Raw genomic sequence first — 20,864 nt, forward strand, 5'->3', positions numbered from 1 at the left:
CCTAAAGGAAGAGGAAGGTGAGGACCAGAGCAGTAGTACAGCAGGTAGGGGGTTGGCCTTGCACGCAGTCAGCCCAGTTCAATCCCTGGCACGCCCCCTCCCATGGTCCCCTGAGCCCACCAGGAGTGATCTCTGAGCACAGAGCTAGGAGTAAACCCTGAGCACTGCTGGGTGTGACTCCTCATGAGAGAGAGAGAGAGAGAGAGGAAAGTTGTCACAGAGAAACTTCCTCAGTAGGATCACACCAAATTCGATGGAAAAATTGTCTTGAAGCCCAACAAGGTCATTGAGAGAAAATAATAACACCAAAGGCTCAACTAGCACCAACCCAGGAAACCCCCCGACAGTGACGTTAGTCACCCTTTCGTAAGATATAACAACCATTGCAAATTGACTCTTACTGATCTAAGTTTTGATCATTGCATTTGCCTTTGTGTTGTAATGAATGCAAAGAGTCTCTTGCCCGCACGCCTGGCTGTCTTCCCTGGGGCCCCTCAAAGGGGATGGGCTCCAGCTTCCCTCCCCACCCCCAGCAGAGCTCCTGGCGGTCGAAGACCACCGGAACCTAGCTACAGCCATGCTAAAATTCCCTCTCCACACGGACAGGCCTCACGAATGAAGGTACCGGCAGAGGAACCCAGGTGTGTGTAATTCCATCAACAGCCAACATCCAGAGACTTAAAAGCAAGCTCTCAGAAGCAATATCTTGTAGCCTACTTCTCCTTCTGGGAGAAACTGGCAAGCTTCTGAGAGTTTCCTGACCACATGGGACAGCCTTGCAAGCTTCCCATGGTGTATTCATATGCTAAATCCAGAGCTGGATCTCATTACCCTGACCCTGAAAAAGCCTCTAGTGGGACATCATTGGGAGGGCCTAGCAGAGAGAGACTTCTAAGATCTCAGGGAAAGGACAAATGGAGAGGTTACTGAGCCCGCTTGAGAAATCGATGATTAACAAGGATTTCATGATTTGTGATTCATGATTTGTGTAATGAATAAGCTGGAGCGATAGCACAGCGGGTAGGGCATTGCCTTGCACACGGCTGACCCGGGTTCAATTCCTCTGCCCCTCTCGGAGAGCCCAGCAAGCTACCGAGAGTATCCTGCCCGCACAGCAGAGCCTGGCAAGCTGCCCGTGGCATATTCAATATGCCAAAAACAGTAACAAGTCTCACGATGGAGACCTTACTGGTGCCCACTCGAGCAAATCGATGAACAATGGGATGACAGTGACAGTGACAGTTGTAATGAATAGTATGAAGTAAGTGTGTTTGTGCCTGCTAAGGGAGCAGGCTGGGGTGGTGGGTGGGAAACTGGGGACATTGGTGGACAAAAGGTCACACTGGTGGCGGAATTGATGTTGGAATATTGAATGCCAGAAACAATGGTATTATGAACAACGTGGTAAATCATGGGTTAACAATAAAAATATTTTTTTAAAAAAGCTATCTCAACCTGAAACAGACCTATATATTAAAGAGTACAAAATACAACTAAAATGAATTAAGGTGGATGCAAAATAACTGCAGAAAGATACCATACTCCTCAACCGAAAGACTTGATATGCTTAAAATGTCTCTGAACTGACCTACAGATTCATTATCCAAACCAAAGCCCCAGGAGGACAGTATTTCATTGATCTAATTGGTAAGCAGATTCTTTCATGAATCTGGGGATGCAATGAAAGCAACTGAGTGGATCTAAGGAATCTGACTGGACAGTATCCTGTCCAGCCTGACCAGGATGCTGAGGGGGGCCAGAAGAGAAGTCTCAAAGAAATAGCAAAACCTGATGATAATCTGGCAAATGGGAAGATATTGAGGGAGATATCTGGTATATATCTAATGGGCAAAACTCCTATCAATAATTTCAGGGAAAGCATATCTCTTCTACTTCCTCCTCTTCCTCTTCTTCTTCCACTTCTTTGCCTTCCTCCTCTTCCTTTTCCTCTTCTTTTTCCTATTTTTCCTCTTTTTCCTCCTCTTTCTCCTCCTCATCTTCCTCTTCTTTCTCTCCCTCCTCTTCCTCTTCCTCTTCTTCTTCCTTTTCTTCCTCTTCTTACTCCTCTTTCTCCTCTTCTTCTTTTTCATCATCTTCTTCATCTTCCTCTCTCCTCTTCTTCCTCTTCTCCTTCTTCTCCTTCTCCTTCTCCTTCTTCTCTTTCTCCTTCTCCTTCTTCTTCTTCTTCTTCTTCTTCTTCTTCTTATTCTTATTATTATTATTATTATTATTATCATCCTTCCCCTCCTCCTCCTCTTTCTCCAGGTACCTGAAATTATTTACAATTTGACATCTCTGCAAGTAATATTCATGCAGTGACATAGTTAAGCCCTTGGCATGGCTACAGTGGTGGGGTGTGTGTGTAGCTGCTGGGGTTTCAGGGGGCGTCAAATTCAGCCCATCTACCTCCCAAGGGCACCCTGGAGTTTTCAGCCACCAGGACTGGTGTTTCAATAGATTTTAGCTGTTTGTCTTGCATCTCCTGGAAGATATAGTCCTGAACTTGTAGAGCAAGACTGGTAGGTGAGTTGACATGGCTGCAGCTGTTAAGGACCCTAATTTAAATGCATCTTGCTGGCCAAGAGGCAATTGTAAACCCCTAGAGAATAAAATCCAGGTTATCCATTAATATTTCTGTTGGAACCAGCACAAATGGGCCCTGGAGGGATGTGGACACTGGTGAAGGGACTGGTGTTAGAATATTGCACACCTGAAACTCATTCATTGAGAACTTTGTGATTCAACACACAAAAAAAAGACAAGAATGTGCCACTGACCAGGGAGCAAGAGATGATGAGGGGACTTTGGTTGGTCAGGAGAGGAAACAGTACAACTTGATATGACTTGGGGGTTGGAACACTTTGACCTAACCTACACAATATCTTTTTAAAAGTTGGTCATGGTCATTGAAGCTAAAAGCATCTTTAAGGATGAAACAGCACTTAAGTGAAATGAGTCAGAAAGAGAGGGACAAAAATAGAGGGACTGCACTCATTTGTGGAGTATAGAATAACATCACATGAGGCTGACACCCAAGGACAGTAGATACAAGGGCCAGGAGGATTGCCCTATAGCTGAAAGCCTGCTTCATGAGCTGAGGGGAGAAGGCAGATGGAATAGAGAAGGGATTACTAAGAAAATGATGACTAGAGGAACCAGTTGGGATGGGAGATGTGTGCCAAAAGTAGATAATGGACAAAATATGATGACCTCTCAGTGTCTGTGTTGCAAGTCATAATGCCCAAAAGTAGAGAGAGAGTATGGGGAATATTGTCTGCCATGGAGGCAGGAGGAGGGTGGGAAAGAGGGGGTATACCCGGGATATTGGTGGTGGGGAATGTGCACTGGTGGAGGGAAGGGTGTTGGATCATTGTGTAATTGTAACCCAAACATGAAAGCTTGTAACTATCTCATGGTGATTCGATAAAACTTTTTTTTAAGTAAAAAAAATAAAAAGTTGGTCATGGTTCTTTATGTCTCTCTTGTACATCCCTGCTAATGAGGTGCTGGGGATCAAACTTGGAGCTCCTGTGTGCAAAGCGTATGCTCCTCCCCTTTGAACCATCTCCATGGCCCATTTTACCAGGAATCCAAATCCAAATAATTTATGTCTTAGCGGGACTTAATATCTCTATATTCTTAGCAATGGAGAACTATCAAATGCTTCCTTGGCAATAGGACTGTCTTTTTCTTTTTGGGGGAAAACCCCAGCAACGGTAGTGAGTTGTGTGTTGAAACATGGAATGTAATCGAGATAAAGCGTAAACGAAGTGAAACTTATCACGTACAAGGGTGGGGACTGGGGAAGTGGGAGGGGGCGGCAGATATACTGGGGGTGTTGGTGATGGAAGATGGGCACTGGTGAAGGGAAGAGTGTTTGAGTATTGTATAACTGACATAATCCTGAGAACTATGTAACCCTCCACTTGGTGATTCAATAAAAAAAATTTAAAAAAAAACAAATAATTTATGTCTTGAACTGTAGCACTGTAGCACTGTTGTCCTGTTGTTCATCAATTTGCTCGAGCGAGTACCAGTAACGTCTCCATTGTGAGACTTGTTACTGTTTTTGGCATATTGAATATACCACGGGTAGCTTGCCAGGCTCTCTGAGAGGGATGGAGGAATTGAACCAGGGTCGGCTGTGTGCAAGTCAAATGCTCTACCCACTGTGCATTCTACAGGCAGAGTGACTGAGCGGTCTAAGGCGCTGTCTTGAACTAGACCCACACAATGTAGACAGTGCATTATAAAGTGTAATGCAAGGCTGGGGCGAAGGTTCCAATGGTAGAACCCGTGTCCAGCATGTCCAGGGCCTTGAATTTGATCCTTGGCACCACAGAGCCCCCTGAGCACAGCTAAGTCTTGCTCCCAAACTCCAGACTTTAGTTTTGTGACTGAAATCTCCAGGCTTTCTTGGGGTCAGAATGGGCTATCTCCCCCCCATTTCCCTATCCTCCTGGAAGCACTGGCAATCACCCCATGAAACAGCATCACCCAAGGGCATTGAACAGAGCTCTGCTGGGAGCAGCCCCAGGCTCCCAAGCCCCCTATTAGGTGTGGCTCCCACTAAAAGTGTCTGATTATGGGGTGTGGCGCCACCAGCAGGTCAACCTGTGCCTGCAGTGCCAGTGCATCAGCAGCCTGATGGCACCTTCAGGCATCCTGATACCCCAAACTAGCTGTTGTGTCTCTGGTTGAACCCCAACAACTCAGGATCAAGTTTCTGGAGAAATTAAACGGCCAAAAGTTAGGTATGTGGGAGCCACACCCACAACCACTTCCAGCTCAGATATGCAAGCTCATTTATCAGTCTTGCTTCAGAGACCCATAAATAAATCTCAAAAGAGATCAAAAGCCACAGTTAACCTCAGACCCGTGCATGGCTGAACAGACCAAGGTGAATCGGAGTGGGGTGAGTCAGCCTGGTGCCTGCCCAAGCAGAACCCCTGGCAGCCACTTGCTCCCACAACCCAAAATCACTGCCATGGCCCCAGCCAGACTCCAGCAGCTCAGGACGGACTTGACCAAGACGTTAACCTGTTGAATATGAGGGTTTTGTGACTGAAATTTGTAAGCTTGCCTTATGGGTGGCTGACCCACATTCAAACCCCACTTTCTTGGAGTTGGGATGGGCTACTTCCCTATTTTCCCCCACTACCCTATACTCCTGGAAGCACTGGCAGTCACCTTCACGAACCAACTCCAGTGCCACCATGTAAGCTCTTCTACAGGCCTCACTTCAGAGACCCATAAATAAAACTCCAAAGAGATCCAAAGCCACAGTTAATGGTGGTAGAGAATGGGCACTGGTGAAGGGATGGGTTCTTGAACTTTGTATGGGGAAAACATGAGCACAAAAATGTATAAATCTGTAACTGTACCCTTAAAAAAATTAATTAATTAATTTAAAAAAAAGCCACAGTTAATCTCAGACCCGTGCAAGATTGAACAGACCAGAGTAAATCTGAGCGGGGGCAGGTTAGCCCAGTGCTCACCAAAGCAGAGATCCCAGCAGCCACTTGCTTCTACAATCCAAAATCACTACCATGCCCCAGCTGGACTCCACTGTCTCGGGATGGACCTCAGTGAGATATAATCTGCTGAAAATTCTGGTGTGCGGGTTTTGTGACTGAAATCTCCAGGCTTTCTTCGAGTCGGGATGGGCTACCTCCCCCCACCTCCCTGTACTTCCAGAAGCCTCAGCAGTCACTGCCACACCCCCAAAGCTACCACCTAGTTAAAAAGTTACTCCAGGTCCCTCCAGCGCCAGCGTGGCAAGCACCATGTTTCAGAGCCTGTTGGACAGAGGTATGAGCTTGCAGTGACAGGGCACGTGGGAAATCTGGGGATGGGAGGGGCGGTACTGGCACTGCTCCCCACCCAGACGAGACGCTGAGAGCCACCCACAAACAGCTCCTCTATTCCTAAATGGCCATGATCTCAATGGCACACAAACCAATTTCGGAACGCAGTGGCTTCTGGCAGAAATCCCTCTGGACTTAATTACTAAAATACCAGACAGTGAACGTGTGATATCATATGCTCTCCATTATCAACAATAGAAAACAAATTATCAAATATTGTTGGGGGAAATTCCAAATAATAATAATGCGTTATCTGTCGAAACATTGAATGCAATCAAAGTAAAGAGAGGTTAAAGTGAAAATCATCTGCCAAACAGGCAGGGTAGGGTGGGTATACTGGGGTTCTTGGTGGTGGAACATGTGCACTGGTGAAGGGATGGGTGTTTGATCATTGTATGACTGAGACTTAACCTGAAAGCTTTGCTTGTTGTTGTTGTTGTTGTTGTTGTTGTTGTTGTTGTTTTTAACCTGAAAGCTTTGTAACTGTTCTCACGGTGATTCAAGTAAAAGAAAAAAAAGAAAATGTGGGGAAAAAAAGGTTACTCCAGGGGCTGGAGTGATATCACAGCGGGTAGGGTTTTGCCTCGCATGCAACTGACCCGGGTTCAATTCCCAGCATCCCATATGGTCCCCTGAGCACCGCCAGGAGTAATTCCTGAGTGCATGAGCCAAAAGTGACCCAAAAACAAAACAAAATAAACCAAAAGTTACTCCAGCCTTACCTTCCCAACAAAGTACTGAATGCCCTGAACAAACATGATGAGGTTGTAGTACCTTTATTGCAAATCAGAAAATACAAAAGGAAAGAGGGAGAAAAAAAGAAAAGCGGGGGGGGGCGGTGTTGGAGGATGGTGGGAGGAAAATGGAGCACATTGGTAATGGGAAATGTTACATTGGTGGAGGGATGGGTATTGGATCATTGTATGATTGAAACCCAATTAAGAACAGCTTTGCAATGGTCTATCTCGTAGATATTCAATTAAAAATATTTTAATAAAAAATGTTTAAGTATCTGATTGGATAATGCGGTACTTGCTCATAAAGAGAATTGACTATAAATCATCCCCTGTTTAAAACACTGGGGCCAGGAACTGGAGCCATAGTATAACAGGTTGCCTTGTAGGTGGCTGACCCTGGTTCAATCTTCAGCATCCCACATGCTCCTCTGAGTACCAGTAATAATTTCTGAGTTCAGAGCAAGGAATTACCCCTGAACATTGTCAAGTGTGGCACAAAAACAAACACAAAGATAAAAAAAAATAAAGCACTGTGGTTAGAGAGGTAGTACAATGGACAGGGCGCTTGCTTTCGTGCATCAGACCAGTCCTCAATCCCCAACATCCCATACATATGGTCCCCCAAGCCCCACGAGTTAATCCCTGAGCACTGAGCTAGGAGTAATCCCTGAGCACCATAGGGTATGTTCCCCCCCCAAAAAAAATGATCTTTTCTCCATCAAATACTTTTAGCAACCTAGTTGAAAATTATGTGACCACATACATCTAGATTGATTTCTGGATTCTTTGGCTCTGTCAGACTATGTTGAGCTTCTTGCCTCAGGATCACAAAGTGGCTACCTCAGCTTCACCATCATATCCTATAGCCCTATTCAAAGGCAAAAATCATAGATAGGTGCATGTGTTTATTTGATGAGGAATGTTTTCCAGGAGTGCCCGGGCCCTCACAGACTTCCTCTTTAAGTCAGGCTGTTTGCAACTGTTGTGATAGCAGCTGGTGACATTTTCTAGAATTCTGCCAGTTGACTTGCTCACCCCATCACCTTGAAACCTCCTGGCGGGAGGTCTCTACCCTGGAATTCTGGGAATGTCACAAATCAGGCCTTTCCTGGGGGAGAGTGGCCCAGCAGGTCACAGCGCCCTTGTCTGATGAGTCAGAACTGGGCCGTGCGGCCACTCCCAGCTGGAGGGAGCTTTAGAAAGTGAGTTTCTGCCATCCTGGGCCTCTCCTGGGGTTGGCAAGCAGGTGAGCACGGGCAGAGCCGGGGACCACGACAGGTGCTGACCACGAGGGGCTGCTTATGCCATCACTTCAAGGGACAGCTGATAAATGTCTGAGAGACAGTGCTGAGGACTCGGTCGTAGGACGGGCAGAGCCAAGTCGTTGGCCGAGTCCTCACGGGAGCAGGTGAGGTCACCACTCAGCCACTCCCTGAAGCCACGGTGCCACAGAGACAGCTGGGCCAGAGGGCATGAGGCTTGCAGAGGGGCGCTGGGGGCTGTCTGGGGGGCTGGGGGACGTCTTAGAGGGTGGTGGAAGTGGAGGAGCCGGCGAAGGAAGTCCGGCCCTCCTTGGCCAGGTACTCCTTGCTGACCAGGCCGTAGTGGGCCAGGAGCTTGAGGAGCCCGTGGCGGAACTTCTGGCCGATGAAGGCATAGATGAAGGGGTTGAGGCAACTGTGCAGGAAGCCCAGGATCTCGGTGGCGTCCAGGGCGCGGCCAATGTGGTTGCGGCGCTCACAGGTCTCCCGGATGAGCCCGAGGCGCATCAGCGTGTCGGCCACCAGCACCAGGTTGTAAGGCAGCCAGCAGAGCAGGAAGACCAGCACCACGGCGAAGATGACCCTCATGGCGCGGTGCTTCTGCCCCATGTGGGCCTCGAAGAGCGTGCGCACGGTGAGCCCGTAGCAGAAGAGCATGACCAGCAGGGGCAGGAGGAAGCCGAAGGTCTGGGGCAGGATCCGCATCACTATGCGCCACTTGGTGGTGTTGGCCCCCATGTTCTCGTAGCACACGGGCCCGGAGTAGGGCGGCTTGTAGGTCTCGCGGAAGATAAACAGCGGCAGGGACAGGACCAGGGACAAGGTCCAGATGCCCAGGCAGATGAACTTGACCAAGTGCCTCTTCTGGGTGAGCGTGCGGGTGGCGTGCACGATGGCCAGGTAGCGGTCCACGCTGATGCAGGCCAGCAGGAGGATGCCGCTGTAGAAGTTGGCCTCCTTCAGGAGGGAGACCAGCTTGCACAGGGGGGTGCCGAAGACCCAGCCCTTGGCCTTGGACGCGGCCCAGATGGGCAAGGTCAGGGCGAAGAGCAGGTCGGCCACGGCCAGGTTGAGCAGGTAGATGTCGGTGACTGAGCGGCTGATCTGGCTGAAGAAGATGACCAGGATGACCAGGGCGTTGCCCAGCAGACTCAGCAGGAACACCAGGACGTAGGTGGTCACCACGGCGTACTTGTTGACATCCAGAAACTCTTGCCTGCACGGGGAAGAGTCTGGCTGGATATCAGACATATTGGTGTTGTAACTGTGATTATAGTCCTTGAAGAGGTCTTGTAAGTCCTCAAACTCCCAGTTAAGTTCTGCCATCGTTGAGATAAGCTCAAATCCTGGCCTAGGAAGAGAAAGGAGAGTTAGCCACAGGAAGGAGTCCTGTTCCGTTCCATATGTTTTCCATGAAGAAAGTCATACTCTGAGCTAGCTGGGGCATGGAAAGCAAAGCAATGGGCCTCATCACTCAGATTTCTGATCACAATGCTGGTGGGACGGTGTCCTGGTGGTGGGTGGGATTGGTGTTGGCATATTGAATGGAACAGAGCATCTGAAGTAGCTTTATTAAAAGGTCGCTGTCACTGCCATCCCATTGCTCATTGATTTGTTCGAGCGGGCACCAGTAATGTCTCTCATTGAGAGACTTATTTTTACTGTTTTTGGCATATCCAATACGCACGGGTAGCTTGCCAGGCTCTGCCACTCGGGCTTGATAAAATAAAAAATAAAGAATTTATCTCTAGGGGCTGGAGTGATAGCACAGTGGGTAGGGCGTTTGCCTTGCATGCGGCCGACCCGGGTTTGATTCCCAGCATCCCATATGGTCCCCTGAGCAGCACCAGGGGTAATTCCTGAGTGTAGAGCCAGGAGTGACCCCTGTGCATCGCCAGGTGTGACCCAAAAAGCAAAAAAAGAATTTATCTCTAAGCAAAAACAACCCTGAAAAAAATTTTTGATCACATGATCCACCGCCTAGGAAGCATGTTCAGGCTCTCAGGGGGCTCCGTGTGGGCTTGGCAGCTGGACACCCTTTGGCCACAGGATCTGATTTCTCTCAAGGTCAGCTTCTGGGGGTGTCCACCCTCCTTCACTCTGAGGCCTGGCCCAGGCATGGGGTAGGGGGCTGGGCCACAGGGAAGACACCTCTGTTGAGTGATGCGTCAAGACCCCCTTACCCACCTTCCTTTCTCCATATCCCCCGCCCCAAGCTCTCACTAGGCAGAAGACCCGGATGATCTTTTTTTTTTTTTGATCTTTTCTTATTCCACCGGGTCTTGGGGCCACACCTGGCAGTGCTCGGGGCTTACTCCTGGCAGGATCCAGAGGCCCACCGAGGATGCCGGGTCAGGGGTCAAGCCAGGGCCGATAGCATGCAAGGCAAGCGCCCTGTTTGCTGTTACGTCTCTCCAGCCCCTTGACCAAGGTGGTTTTCTACATTCAGAGGAAGGTGGGCATCAGGCAACAGTGGAAGGAGGCCAGCCTTTTCTGGAACATTCCTTTCTCTGTTATTACCTTTCCCTTGATCTCCCTGCTGCTTCTCTAATGTTCTTACAATCTACTGAGGGAAGAAAAAGACCAGCAGCAAATTGCATTAACGTATAATGTAAGCTTCCCTCCAAAGGAGCAGGAACTATTTTGGTCCTCTGTCTCAAGGGAGCTGAAACGTTGAAAAAGTCCCTGGCCGGGTTCATCCTGGCACTGACATCGCCAGCCACAGAATTCAGGAGGTCTCATGCCATCTGAACAAGGTCTGTTTTCTGTCTCGGAGATTCCCCCGCATCTCAGCCAAGGTGGACCCCTGGGCTCGGTTCCTCCCTCCTGAGAAGCACTCGCTCTTGCTCTCCCTCTCGCTCTCCCCTTCTTCCTCTCCCTCCTCCCTCTCTCCCTCCTCTCCCCCTTTTCTCTCCCTCTCCTTCTCTCCCTGTCTTCCCTTCTCCCCTTCTCTCCTCTCTCCCTCTCCCTCTTTCTCTTCCTTCTTTCTCCCTCTCTCTCCCTCTCTCTGTTTCTCCCTCTTTCCCTGTCTCTCCTCTTTCCCTCTCTCTCTTCTCTCCCCTCTTCTTCTCTCTTCTCTCTCCTCTATCTTCCTCTCTCTCCTCTCTCCTCTTTCCCCTCTTCCCTCTCTTCTTTTCTTCTCTCTCCTCTCTCCCCTCTCTCCCTCTCTCTCCTCTTTCCCCTCTCTCCTTCTCTCTACCCCTCTCTCTCCTCTCTCCCCTTCTCCCTCTCCCTCTCTCTTCTCCTCTCTCTCCCTCTTTCTCTCCCTCTCTCTCTGCCCTTCCTCTCCCTGTCTCCCTCTCCGTCTCTCTTTCCCTCTTTCCTTCTCTCTCTCTCCACCCCTCTCCCTCCCTCTCGCTCCCCCATTCCTGTATGTCTCTAAATGAAACTACTATGCTTCACTGTTCACCTGAATGTGTAAGAAGCAATCGGGGGGGGGGGGGGCTGCAGAGCGACAGTACAGCAGTACAACAGTACGGAGCACTTGCCTTGCCTGCGGCAAACCCAAATCCCACCCCGGCATCTCATAGGGTTCCCTGGGCACCACCAGGAGTGACCCCTGAGTGCAGGGGGAGGAGTAAGCCTTGAGCATCATTGGGTGTGGCCCAAAAAGGGGTGAAATTTTCAAAGAGAAGCCAGCTGAAGCAATCAGAGGCAAGAGCACTGTCTGCCCATAGTCCCACTCTATACAACTGGGGAGACAGTTCACTGGCTGTAGAACTAGGGGTGTTGCTCTGCATAGACAGCCACTCAGGGTCCCCAAAACTCCACCGGGGTGCAGGGGGAGGTGGAGAAGTCCCCTAGAAGTCCCCAAGTCGAAGCTGAGGAGGTGCGGGTCTGGTTCTCATTCTATCCTGATTCTGCCACCAGTAAGCCCCTGTGACCTTGGGGGCTGGGGGTGGTGGGGTCACTTTCCCTCCATGGATTTCCGTGGAAGGGGGTCAGCAAGGAAAAGTCTGGCTGCTCCCGAGCACAGGTGAGCCCTCACCTTCCCAACACACCACACGAGTGTTTGCCTTTTCCCTGAAGACAGTCTTGGGGCCACGCTGGAATCACAGCCTTTGGGGGGGAGGGCACAAGCCCTCCCCGTGAGGAAGAGGTGAGGGCTGCGGGCTCGGGGCTCCTACAATGGCAGGAGTGAAGCCACGGGCAGAGGGGGCCCAGGCGACCAGCAGAAGAGGGACCCTCAGAGCCCACAGAAACAAAGGCATTTTCAAACCCCACCTGCCGGCCCAGGAAGAGCCTGGAAGGCTTCCTCTTACCTGAGCTGTCGCCTGGGCTCAGAGCCTGCGCATCACACCTGAGCCCAGGGCAGAGCGGGTGCCCTGTGAGGGGGAACTGGGTGAAGAAAGGAAATAGGGAACCACACCACCCCACACCTCTACCCGGAGCCCTGCCCACGCTGGACTTGGGGGAAGAGGCTCAGGGTGGGGGGGACCCCGGGCCCTGCACCCACATGACTCTGGCGTGAGGTTGGGACTAAGCGGTGCTGCTCAAGGGACGGGCGATCGCTTTGGCTTTCTGTGTTGGTTTTTGGTGGTGTTTTTTTAATTATTATTATTCTGGGTCTCCCACATGGTGTTCAGGGAACCCAGGGGCATCTTTTGGGGGATGCTCAGTGGCCAATCAAGTGGCTGGATCAGTGCAAGGCCTGACGATGTGGTATGCTTGAGTCCTGCCCTGCCTCGGAGCACTGGGTTAGGAGTAGCTCCTCTGAGCACTGGGTTGGGAGTAGCTCCTCCAAGCACTGGGTTGGGAATAGCCCCTGAGCATCCTCTGAGCGTACCTTGTTGGGTTGGGATGTGGTTGAACAACAGGAGCACCTGAGGAGCTGGGGCAGTGGGTAGTAGGGTGGGCCCCTTCCCGGTCATGGTCATTGCTGCAGGGCTCTTCTCTCCGGCTCCAGGGACCCTGCTCCGTGCTCCGGCAGCGAGTCTGACCCTGGGCTTTGCTCCACTCTAGTGCTCGGCCCACTTCCCCAACCAAAACACGTCTCACAGCCCTTGAGTGAAGCTTCCAAGCCAGCCTTGCCCTCTGGGCTTCCAACACACACACACACACACACACACACACACACACATTGCCAGGGAACGCACCCAGGGGTCAATCCACGACGCAAATCAAAGACCATGTCCCCTGCCCCCTGAAGCCTGGGGTTCCGGGCCCAGCGGCTCATCACTGAGATTCCGTGTCTGCCACTCTCAGCCACAGTGGGAAAGACAGAACAGGGAGGAAGGCGCTCGCTTTGCACACGTCAGACCCGGCCACTGGCACCGAGTACCGTCCCCCTCCCCCCCAAGCAGTGCCAGGAATGATCCTTGAGCTCAGAGCCAGGAAGCACCACCCCGAGCACCACCGAGTAAGATCCAAACTCTTTCCCCTGGAAAAAAAATATATGTGGGTGTGCTTGCAAGCTTCCCTCAGCCTGCTGTGCCAGGAATCACCCCTTCCTGGTCCTTGTTTAAAGGCAGCACCAGCCTGGGGGCACAGGAAGGCTCCGTGAGGGTGAGCCCAATCCCCATCACCACCCCACACGTGAGTGTGACCCTGGCACCAGGACAGAGGATGGCCACGCACGCACAGTCTCCGAGCGCGCATCTGAGCGAGTGCCTGGTCCCCAGCCACGGGCGTGCGGGCGCACCCCAGCCAAGGGCGGGAGCCGGGTCCTCATCACTGTCACAGCAACCAGGGAAGGGGGCAGTTTTGTTTCATTAACTGAGCATGAAAGTAAGCGAGAGTGCTAAGTGCCAGCATTAGCGTGGCACAGATGCCCGCGGTTCTGCCTGTGACTTGCCTTTGCATTCCTCCTTTTGCGGGGGGATGGGAGAAGGGAGATCCATAATATATTTTTTAATTTATTTATTGAACCAATAAATTGTTACAACAAGCTACTCACGATTGGGTTTCGGGCCTTCAACGTCCCAGCACCAATCCCCCCCCACCAGTGTCCCCGTGTCCCTCCGGACTCCAACCTGCCCCATGGCAGGAGCCCGTTTATCTTCCACTCCTCTCCTTTGAGCAACGTGGCTTACGACACTGGCCCTGGGTCCCTGATCACAGATAAATCGAAGAGCAGGAAGCCTCATTGAGAAGCGTGCCCGGGGTTGCCCGGGTCTTGCTTTAAGGAAGGGGGGCCCGGGAGATCTGATTGTTAAAAGGGGGTGTCCTGGAGGCAAGGGACAGTTCCCCCTCTTAGTCACCTAGAGCAAAGCCAGTTCCCAGTCAGGAGCGTGGAATGCGGGGTCTCCTCTGCCCTGAGGTGCAGACGGGGCCTGGGGAAGCATGTCTGGCCACGGGGGCCACAGGGTGGAAGAGACCCCGGCGGGAGAAAGAGCCACGGCTGCCCATTCCTCTGGGCTCAGCCGTCCAGTCTAACTGGTCCCATCACAGAGGCTTCAGGAAAAGTCCGGCAACTCTCAGGACGCAGCAATGCCCCGGACAGAACTGCTGGAAGCTCAGGTCTCGGGCGGGAAACGCATTCGGAGAAAAGACGTGGCTTGATGCCTCCACTTCCGAGGAGGAAGTCACACTCGCATGAAGGACGGAGACAGACAGCTATAGAAAAGCATAGGGTAATAATTTAGTCCAGGCTGGAGCGATAGCACAGCGGGTAGGGCGTTTGCCTTACATGCTGCCGACCGGGTTCGATTCCCAGCATCCCATATGATCCCCTGAGCACCGCCAGGAGTAATTCCTGAGTGCAAAGCCAGGAGTAACCCCTGTGCATTGCTGGGTGTGACCCAAAAGCAAATAATAATAATAATAATAATAGTAAAGAAATTAATCCACTTAGGAAGGTTCTAGAACATCAGCCAACTTTGTTTCCCAGGCCTCACTTCCCTCTTCAATGGAGGGATCAGGAGCCCAGGGAAGGGGGGAGGGGGAGCCTGTTTCTCTTCCAGAACATCGTTAGTCACGCCCTGAACTCAGTGGGCAGAGGGCAGAGGGCAGAGGTCGTGTCAGTGAGAGGGGCTTTAAAGATGGCTGCGTGCATCCTCGATCATGCGGTCGGCTCCCTGGGATGCCCGTTGCTCTCTTCTCCTTTGGGGGAACTCGGGAGCCAGCACTGGCAGCCCCGCGAGCACCAAAGCAGGAGGCGAGGAGCAGCTCGGGAGATCGGCCCTGCCGCCTACGAAGGTCCACCCGGAGCCAAGGCTGTCTGCGGCGGCAAAGGCCAAATGTGTGGTCTGGCGGCTGCTGGGAGCAGGGGTGGCGGCTCCAGCCCAGGACAGACACCACAGAGAGCCGAGCCGGAGCCCAGAGCACAGCGTGTCTCGGTTGTCTAGTGACACTGCCCTGCTCCGCGCGTCCATAAATTCTCTCTCTTTTGTTAAGACCAGTTCAAGCTGCGTTTTCTGCTCCCTGCAACAGCCCACACTGGACCCAAAGGGCCACGTAGCAGTACAGGTCTTACCTTGCATGTGTGAGGCCCTGAGTTCAATCCCCAACACACACACACACACACACACACACACACACACACACACACACACACACACTGCCCACCAAGGAAAGTGGTTCTGGAAACTCAAAGTCATCAAGAATGAAGGTGGGGGGGGGGGGGTGCTGGAGCGATAGCACAGCGGGTAGGGCGTTTGCCTTGCACGTGGCCAACCCAGGTTCGAATCCCAGCATCCCATATGGTCCCCTGAGCACCACTAGGAGTAATTCCTGAGTGCATGAGCCAGGAGTAACCTCTGTGCGTCGCCGGGTGTGACCCAAAAAACAAAAACAAACAAACAAAAAGAATGAGAGGGGAAGGGGGGTGGTAAGTGTGTCACAGGGTCCAGGCTGTGCCAGTCAGGTGACACTGTAGGACAGGTGGAGGTATGACCCAGGCAGGCACAGATCTCCAAACCCTGCCAGACGCAGGTGGAAGCCAGAGAGGGTCGGCAGACAGACCGGCGACACAGCTGAGGACCCGCCCCACAGGGCTTCCTGCGTGGAATCCTCAAGCAGCACCCAGGAATCCCTGCCTTGGAGTCTGGCAGAGCAGAAGCCACGTTTGTTTTGTGTTTGTTTTGTTTCCGGCAATGCTCGGGAATTACTCCTGTCTCTGCGCTCAGGAATTACTCCTGGTGGTGCTCTGGGGACCGTCTGGGATGCCGGGGATCAAAGTCGGGTCAGCCCCTGCACGGCAAACACCGGCCCCAGGAGCCAAATATTGACCATCTCTTGTTAGTTTGTGACCTTAGACACATTCCTGATGCATCAGAGCGTCCTGGACTGTATTGATGCGGATAACTTGTGCCTCTCAGCGCTGCCACTGGGATGAAATGGGAGAAGAAACAGAAGCTCCGCAATCAAACCGCATCGATACCCACTCCTCCTCCCCGCTTCCCGTGTCAGTGAAATGCAAACGAACGTAAGTCTGAGTGTACGGGTGCAGGTCGGGACCCTCAGAAACACTGACTTAGCACCACGACGAGCAGATAATAAACGTTCATCGCTTTTAGCTGTCTCTATGCAGGGCCCCAGGGCCCTGAAACACAGCAAACTGGGCAGACCAGACCCTCTGCCCCAGCCATCTCACCTAATGAAAGGAGGAAGGAAGAAAGGAAGAAGGAAGGGAAGTAGAAAGGAAGATTGGAAGGGCGAGGATTATCAGTGTTGTTTGTCATAATCACTGTCACTGTATATCACTGTCATCCCATTGTTCATTGATTAGCTTGAGCGGGCACCAGTAACGTCTCCATTGTGAGACTTGTTGTTACTGTTTTTGGCATATAGAATACGCCATGGGTAGCTTGCCAGGCTCTGCCATGCAGGCGAGATGCTCTCGGTAGCTGGCCGGGCTCTCTGAGAGGGGCGGAGGAATTGAACTCAGATCGGTTACGTGCAAGGCAAACGCCCTACCCGCTGTGCTATCACTCCAGCTTGTTTGTAATAATAAGTATAACAATAGTGTCTCAATGCCCTCCAGGCAACCCTTACACAAATTAGAGATCTGTGAAAGAGAATCCATACCTCTATCTAATGTACGGCTGTGATCAACGCCACAAGAAGGACTCCATGCTAGGATAGCAAATGGAAGGAAAAGGCATAGTCCGATGACATTTTTGCTATAACTGCTTGCATGCGAGTGGTCAGGAGATACTAGGAGAGGGAAAATGGACTCCATGTTGACTATTAGAAGTGACCCAACAGAGGGCTGGAGCGATAATACAGGGGACAGGGCACTTGCCTTGCTGATCAGGGTTCCAACCCCAACACCCCATATAGTCCCCTGAGCATTGCCAGGAGTCACTTCTGAGTGCAGAGCCAGGAGTAACCTCTGAGCATCACCAGGTGTGGCAAAAAAAAACAAACAAAAAATCTTTTTTTTTTTTTTTAAATCACCCAGCAAAGCCTGAGACTACCCCCCTCCCCTCCCCAGGTCAAATAGCACCAGAAGAATCCACCCTAAGAAGCCAAGGACTGTAATTACACAATTATTCCAGGAGAGGGCAGCATTATCTTTAAATCCACCAACCCACCCGCAGGAAGAATGAATGTTGGGGAGGGACCATAAAATAGTCTCGGATGAAACTATTCCTTCTATCATCTCCTAACTCTAACAAATTCGAGTTAAGAAATAATAGAAGGACCAAATACCAGTCCTTTTTTTGCTTTATGGGTCACACCCAGCGATGCACAGGGGTTACTCCTGGCTTTGCACTCAGGAATTACTCCTGGTGATGCTCAGAAGACCATATAGGATACTGGGAATTGAACCCGGGTCAGCCACGTGCAAGGCAAACGCCCTACCCGCTGAGCTATTGCTCCAGCCCCCAAATACCAGCCCCCAAATACCCCAAATACCAGAACCACTTTCCTTGGTGGGCAGTGTGTGTGTGTGTGTGTGTGTGTGTGTATGTGTGTGTGTGTGTGTTGGGGATCAAACTCAGGGCCTCACACATTGAGGTTTGTAAGTCCTTCCACATACATTCATGCCCCCCCCCCTTAAATATCTCACTCTGCAGGATGACAACTGAACAACTGTCAGAGAACGCACTTTGAAATGAGCAGATACAGTCAGCCACCCAGATGGCCAAATGCCACTCACCTAGTCACAGGCTCCAGGCTCTTTTTGTTTGGGTTTGGTTGGTTGGTTTTGGCTCGGGGGTCATACCGAGCGACACTCAGCAGTCACCTCTGGCTCTGCGTTCAGCAGTTACACCTGACAGTGTGCGAGGGACAACGTGGGGACGCCCCGGGGGGTCAAACCTGGGTCGGCCACTTGCAAGGACGGCAGGACCCTCCCAGCTGTCCTCCAGCCTCAATGCAATGTCTTAATAGACCAGTCTCTGTGACCTTCCCTTTTTCCAGCTCACGCACCCTTTCTCCAAGCCGGTAATTCTCAGAGTCCTGGTGGGAACCCACACTTTCACACATGACACATGGGGGCCAGGGGCGCAGCTCCGTCTCACGGGTGTGGGACCCTGGGCTGGATGCCGGCAGGACACACAGACGAAAACAAGCCACCCATGTGGCCTGTCTGGGGAAAGCAAGGCCTGGGGCCCTGGCTCTGCTCCCTGCAGCATTGGCGCGCCACAGCCGGGCCTGCTCTCTGTCAGCTGAGGGAGAGCTCTCGGCTGCCCTCCCGCTGTGTCCTGTGGCAGGAAATACTCCAGCCCCTGCCCCTTCGTGGGGACACTAAGCCCATCCCGGGGCTCCGCCTCACAGCTCTCTTTGATGCCTCCTTGGGCCGGAGCAAAGGCCCAGCGGGTCAGGAGCTGGCTCGTCCTACACGCTGCCGACCCAGGTTCTATCCCCGCCACCCCATATGGTCCGCCCCAAACTCTGCCAGAAATGATCCATCCCTAAGCTCAGATCCAGCACCGCCGGATGTGGCCCCCAAACACACAGAAACTACCAAAGGTGGCTGCTCCAAATGCCATCACTTTGGGGTGCTTAATGTTTAATAAACAAAAAACATAAACATTCTGTCACAAGCAGCATGGTCCAACTGGGGTCTTTTTTTTTTTTTCCGTTCAAGAGATAGTGCAGCGGGTAGGGCATTCGCCTTGCACGCAGCCGACCCAGGTTCGATTCCTCTGTCCCTCTCAGAGAGCCCGGCAAGCTACCAAGAGTATCCTGCCTGCAGGGCAGAGCCTGGCAAGCTCCCCATGGTGTATTCGATATGCCAAAAACAGTAACAATGGGTCTCACAATGGAGACGTTACTGGTGCCCGCTCGAGCAAATCGATGAGCAACGGGATGACAGTGATGCTCTCTCTTACCTATGCCTCAGGCAAGGTTCTAGGATAACGGACGCCATTCCCGCCCCCTCCCTCCCCGTGCGGGCTTGTCTTTCGCTCACACAGAGCTGGAACACCAAGCTCTGCCCCATCCCCCAGCTGCCATCACCCCCCATTCTGTCTGACAGACGGGCCGCCAGGGGGGTCTCCTGGATGGCAGGGACAGTAACCGACAAATGGTAACGTGGGGGTGGAGGGTTGCAGAAGGGGACAGGGCAGATGGGAAGCAGGTGGAAGAAAACTTTTCTTTATTCGTTTGTAATTGTTTTTAACATAGGAAGCATCTTTTCTATTTTGAGGCCTGTTTGGTTTTGAAACAAATAATGGGAAAACACACAATTCCCAGTACAAAATTTTATTTTGTTTTTATTAGGGGGGGTGAGCAGGGGAGGGGGCACTCTGCAGTGCTCAGGGGCCGTTCCTGGCTCTGTGCTCAGGAGTGACCCCCGGCAATGCTCGGGGAACAGCGCATGGTGTCTGGGCTTGGAACCCGAGCCAGCAGCATGCACTTTGACCTCCTCTGCTATCTCCTCCATCCCTGCCCAATTGCAAACTTTCTACATGAAGCTTGAGCTCAGATTGTTCAAGACGAACGGCAGAAAGCTAGAGGTGGGAAGTGTGTGTGCTGTGCATTCAAAAACTGAATAAGTGAGCGGGGCGTTGGCGGCATGGCCTCTCTGACCCTGTGCCACCTCCCTGCCCCGGCCTGCAGCTGCCACCAACAGACACAAGAAGGAGGGGACAGGGTCGCCAGGCTGGTTGGTGATCAGTTGCCGTTTACTCCATTCACCCCACAGGCCTGTTCCAGTCTGACTAAGCACCCCGTTTCAGTCTCACACTGCCCCTCATTCTCATCTTCTCCTGACCCCATGCCAGTCTCTCTGCGCTCCGTCTCACAACCTTGGTCTCCCGCCAACCTCCAAGGATGGGGGAAGCAACTACACCCAGGTGAGGTAGCATGTGACGATCAATATGTGACGTGGGATCTTAGCTTATCCTGGACCTTATCTCTGCCATTCTTAGGTGTGAGTCTTCTATTCTGTTACTTTATATTCCACAGATGAGTGTGGTCTTTCTATGTCTGTCCCTCTCTTTCTGACTCATTTCACTCAACATGATACTCTCCGTGTTGATCCACTTCTATGCAAATTTCATGACTTCATCTTTTTTAACAGCTGCATAGTATTCCAAGGTGTAGATGTACCAAAGCTTCTTTAACCAATCATCTGTTCTTGGGCACTCAGGTTTTATCCATATTTTGGAGGGATGGGTACTCGACCTTTGTATGACTGAAACACAAACACGAAAATTTGTAAGTATGCAACTGTACCTCAGGATGATTTGCTAATAAAAAAAAATCAGCATATGAAAGCTCTTCCTTTCATAAGACAAAGATCTCCTGCAGCTAGGAGGAGATCCTCTCAAGGGTGAAATACCACCTAGGGGTGTGTTTCTCCTTTCCTTAGTCCAACAACCACCTCAGATCTACTTACTTCTAAATAATCTTTCTATTCATTTTGTATGGACACAGAAAGAGATATTTTATAGCTTGTAGGGTGGCTCTCCTGGGGACATCTCGCTATAGATCCCAGACTACAGTGCTCAGGCCAGATTAGTCTTTCCTAACCCTATTAGGGTCCTAACCCAGTTGTTACTCTTTGGATCATGACAGAATTTGTCCATGACCATGCTCTTAACTTATAATTAAGTATTATGGTGCTTGACCTGGCCCATTTTGATGTCAGGGTAACTTACAGC

The 20,864-nt window shown here is 51.5% G+C and overlaps 1 protein-coding gene across 1 annotated transcript; it reads right to left on the reverse strand.

Moving 5' to 3' along the window:
• Positions 1–8,127: 8,127 nt before the first annotated feature.
• Positions 8,128–9,192, reverse strand: LOC129400104 (C-X-C chemokine receptor type 2-like). The gene has a single exon (XM_055123200.1). It carries the CDS (start codon positions 9,190–9,192, stop codon positions 8,128–8,130), a length of 1,065 nt encoding a protein of 354 aa, XP_054979175.1.
• Between the last annotated feature and the right edge of the window lie 11,672 nt (positions 9,193–20,864).

Source organism: Sorex araneus, chromosome X, assembly GCF_027595985.1.
Source record: "Sorex araneus isolate mSorAra2 chromosome X, mSorAra2.pri, whole genome shotgun sequence".
Taxonomy (NCBI): Eukaryota; Metazoa; Chordata; class Mammalia; order Eulipotyphla; family Soricidae; genus Sorex; species Sorex araneus.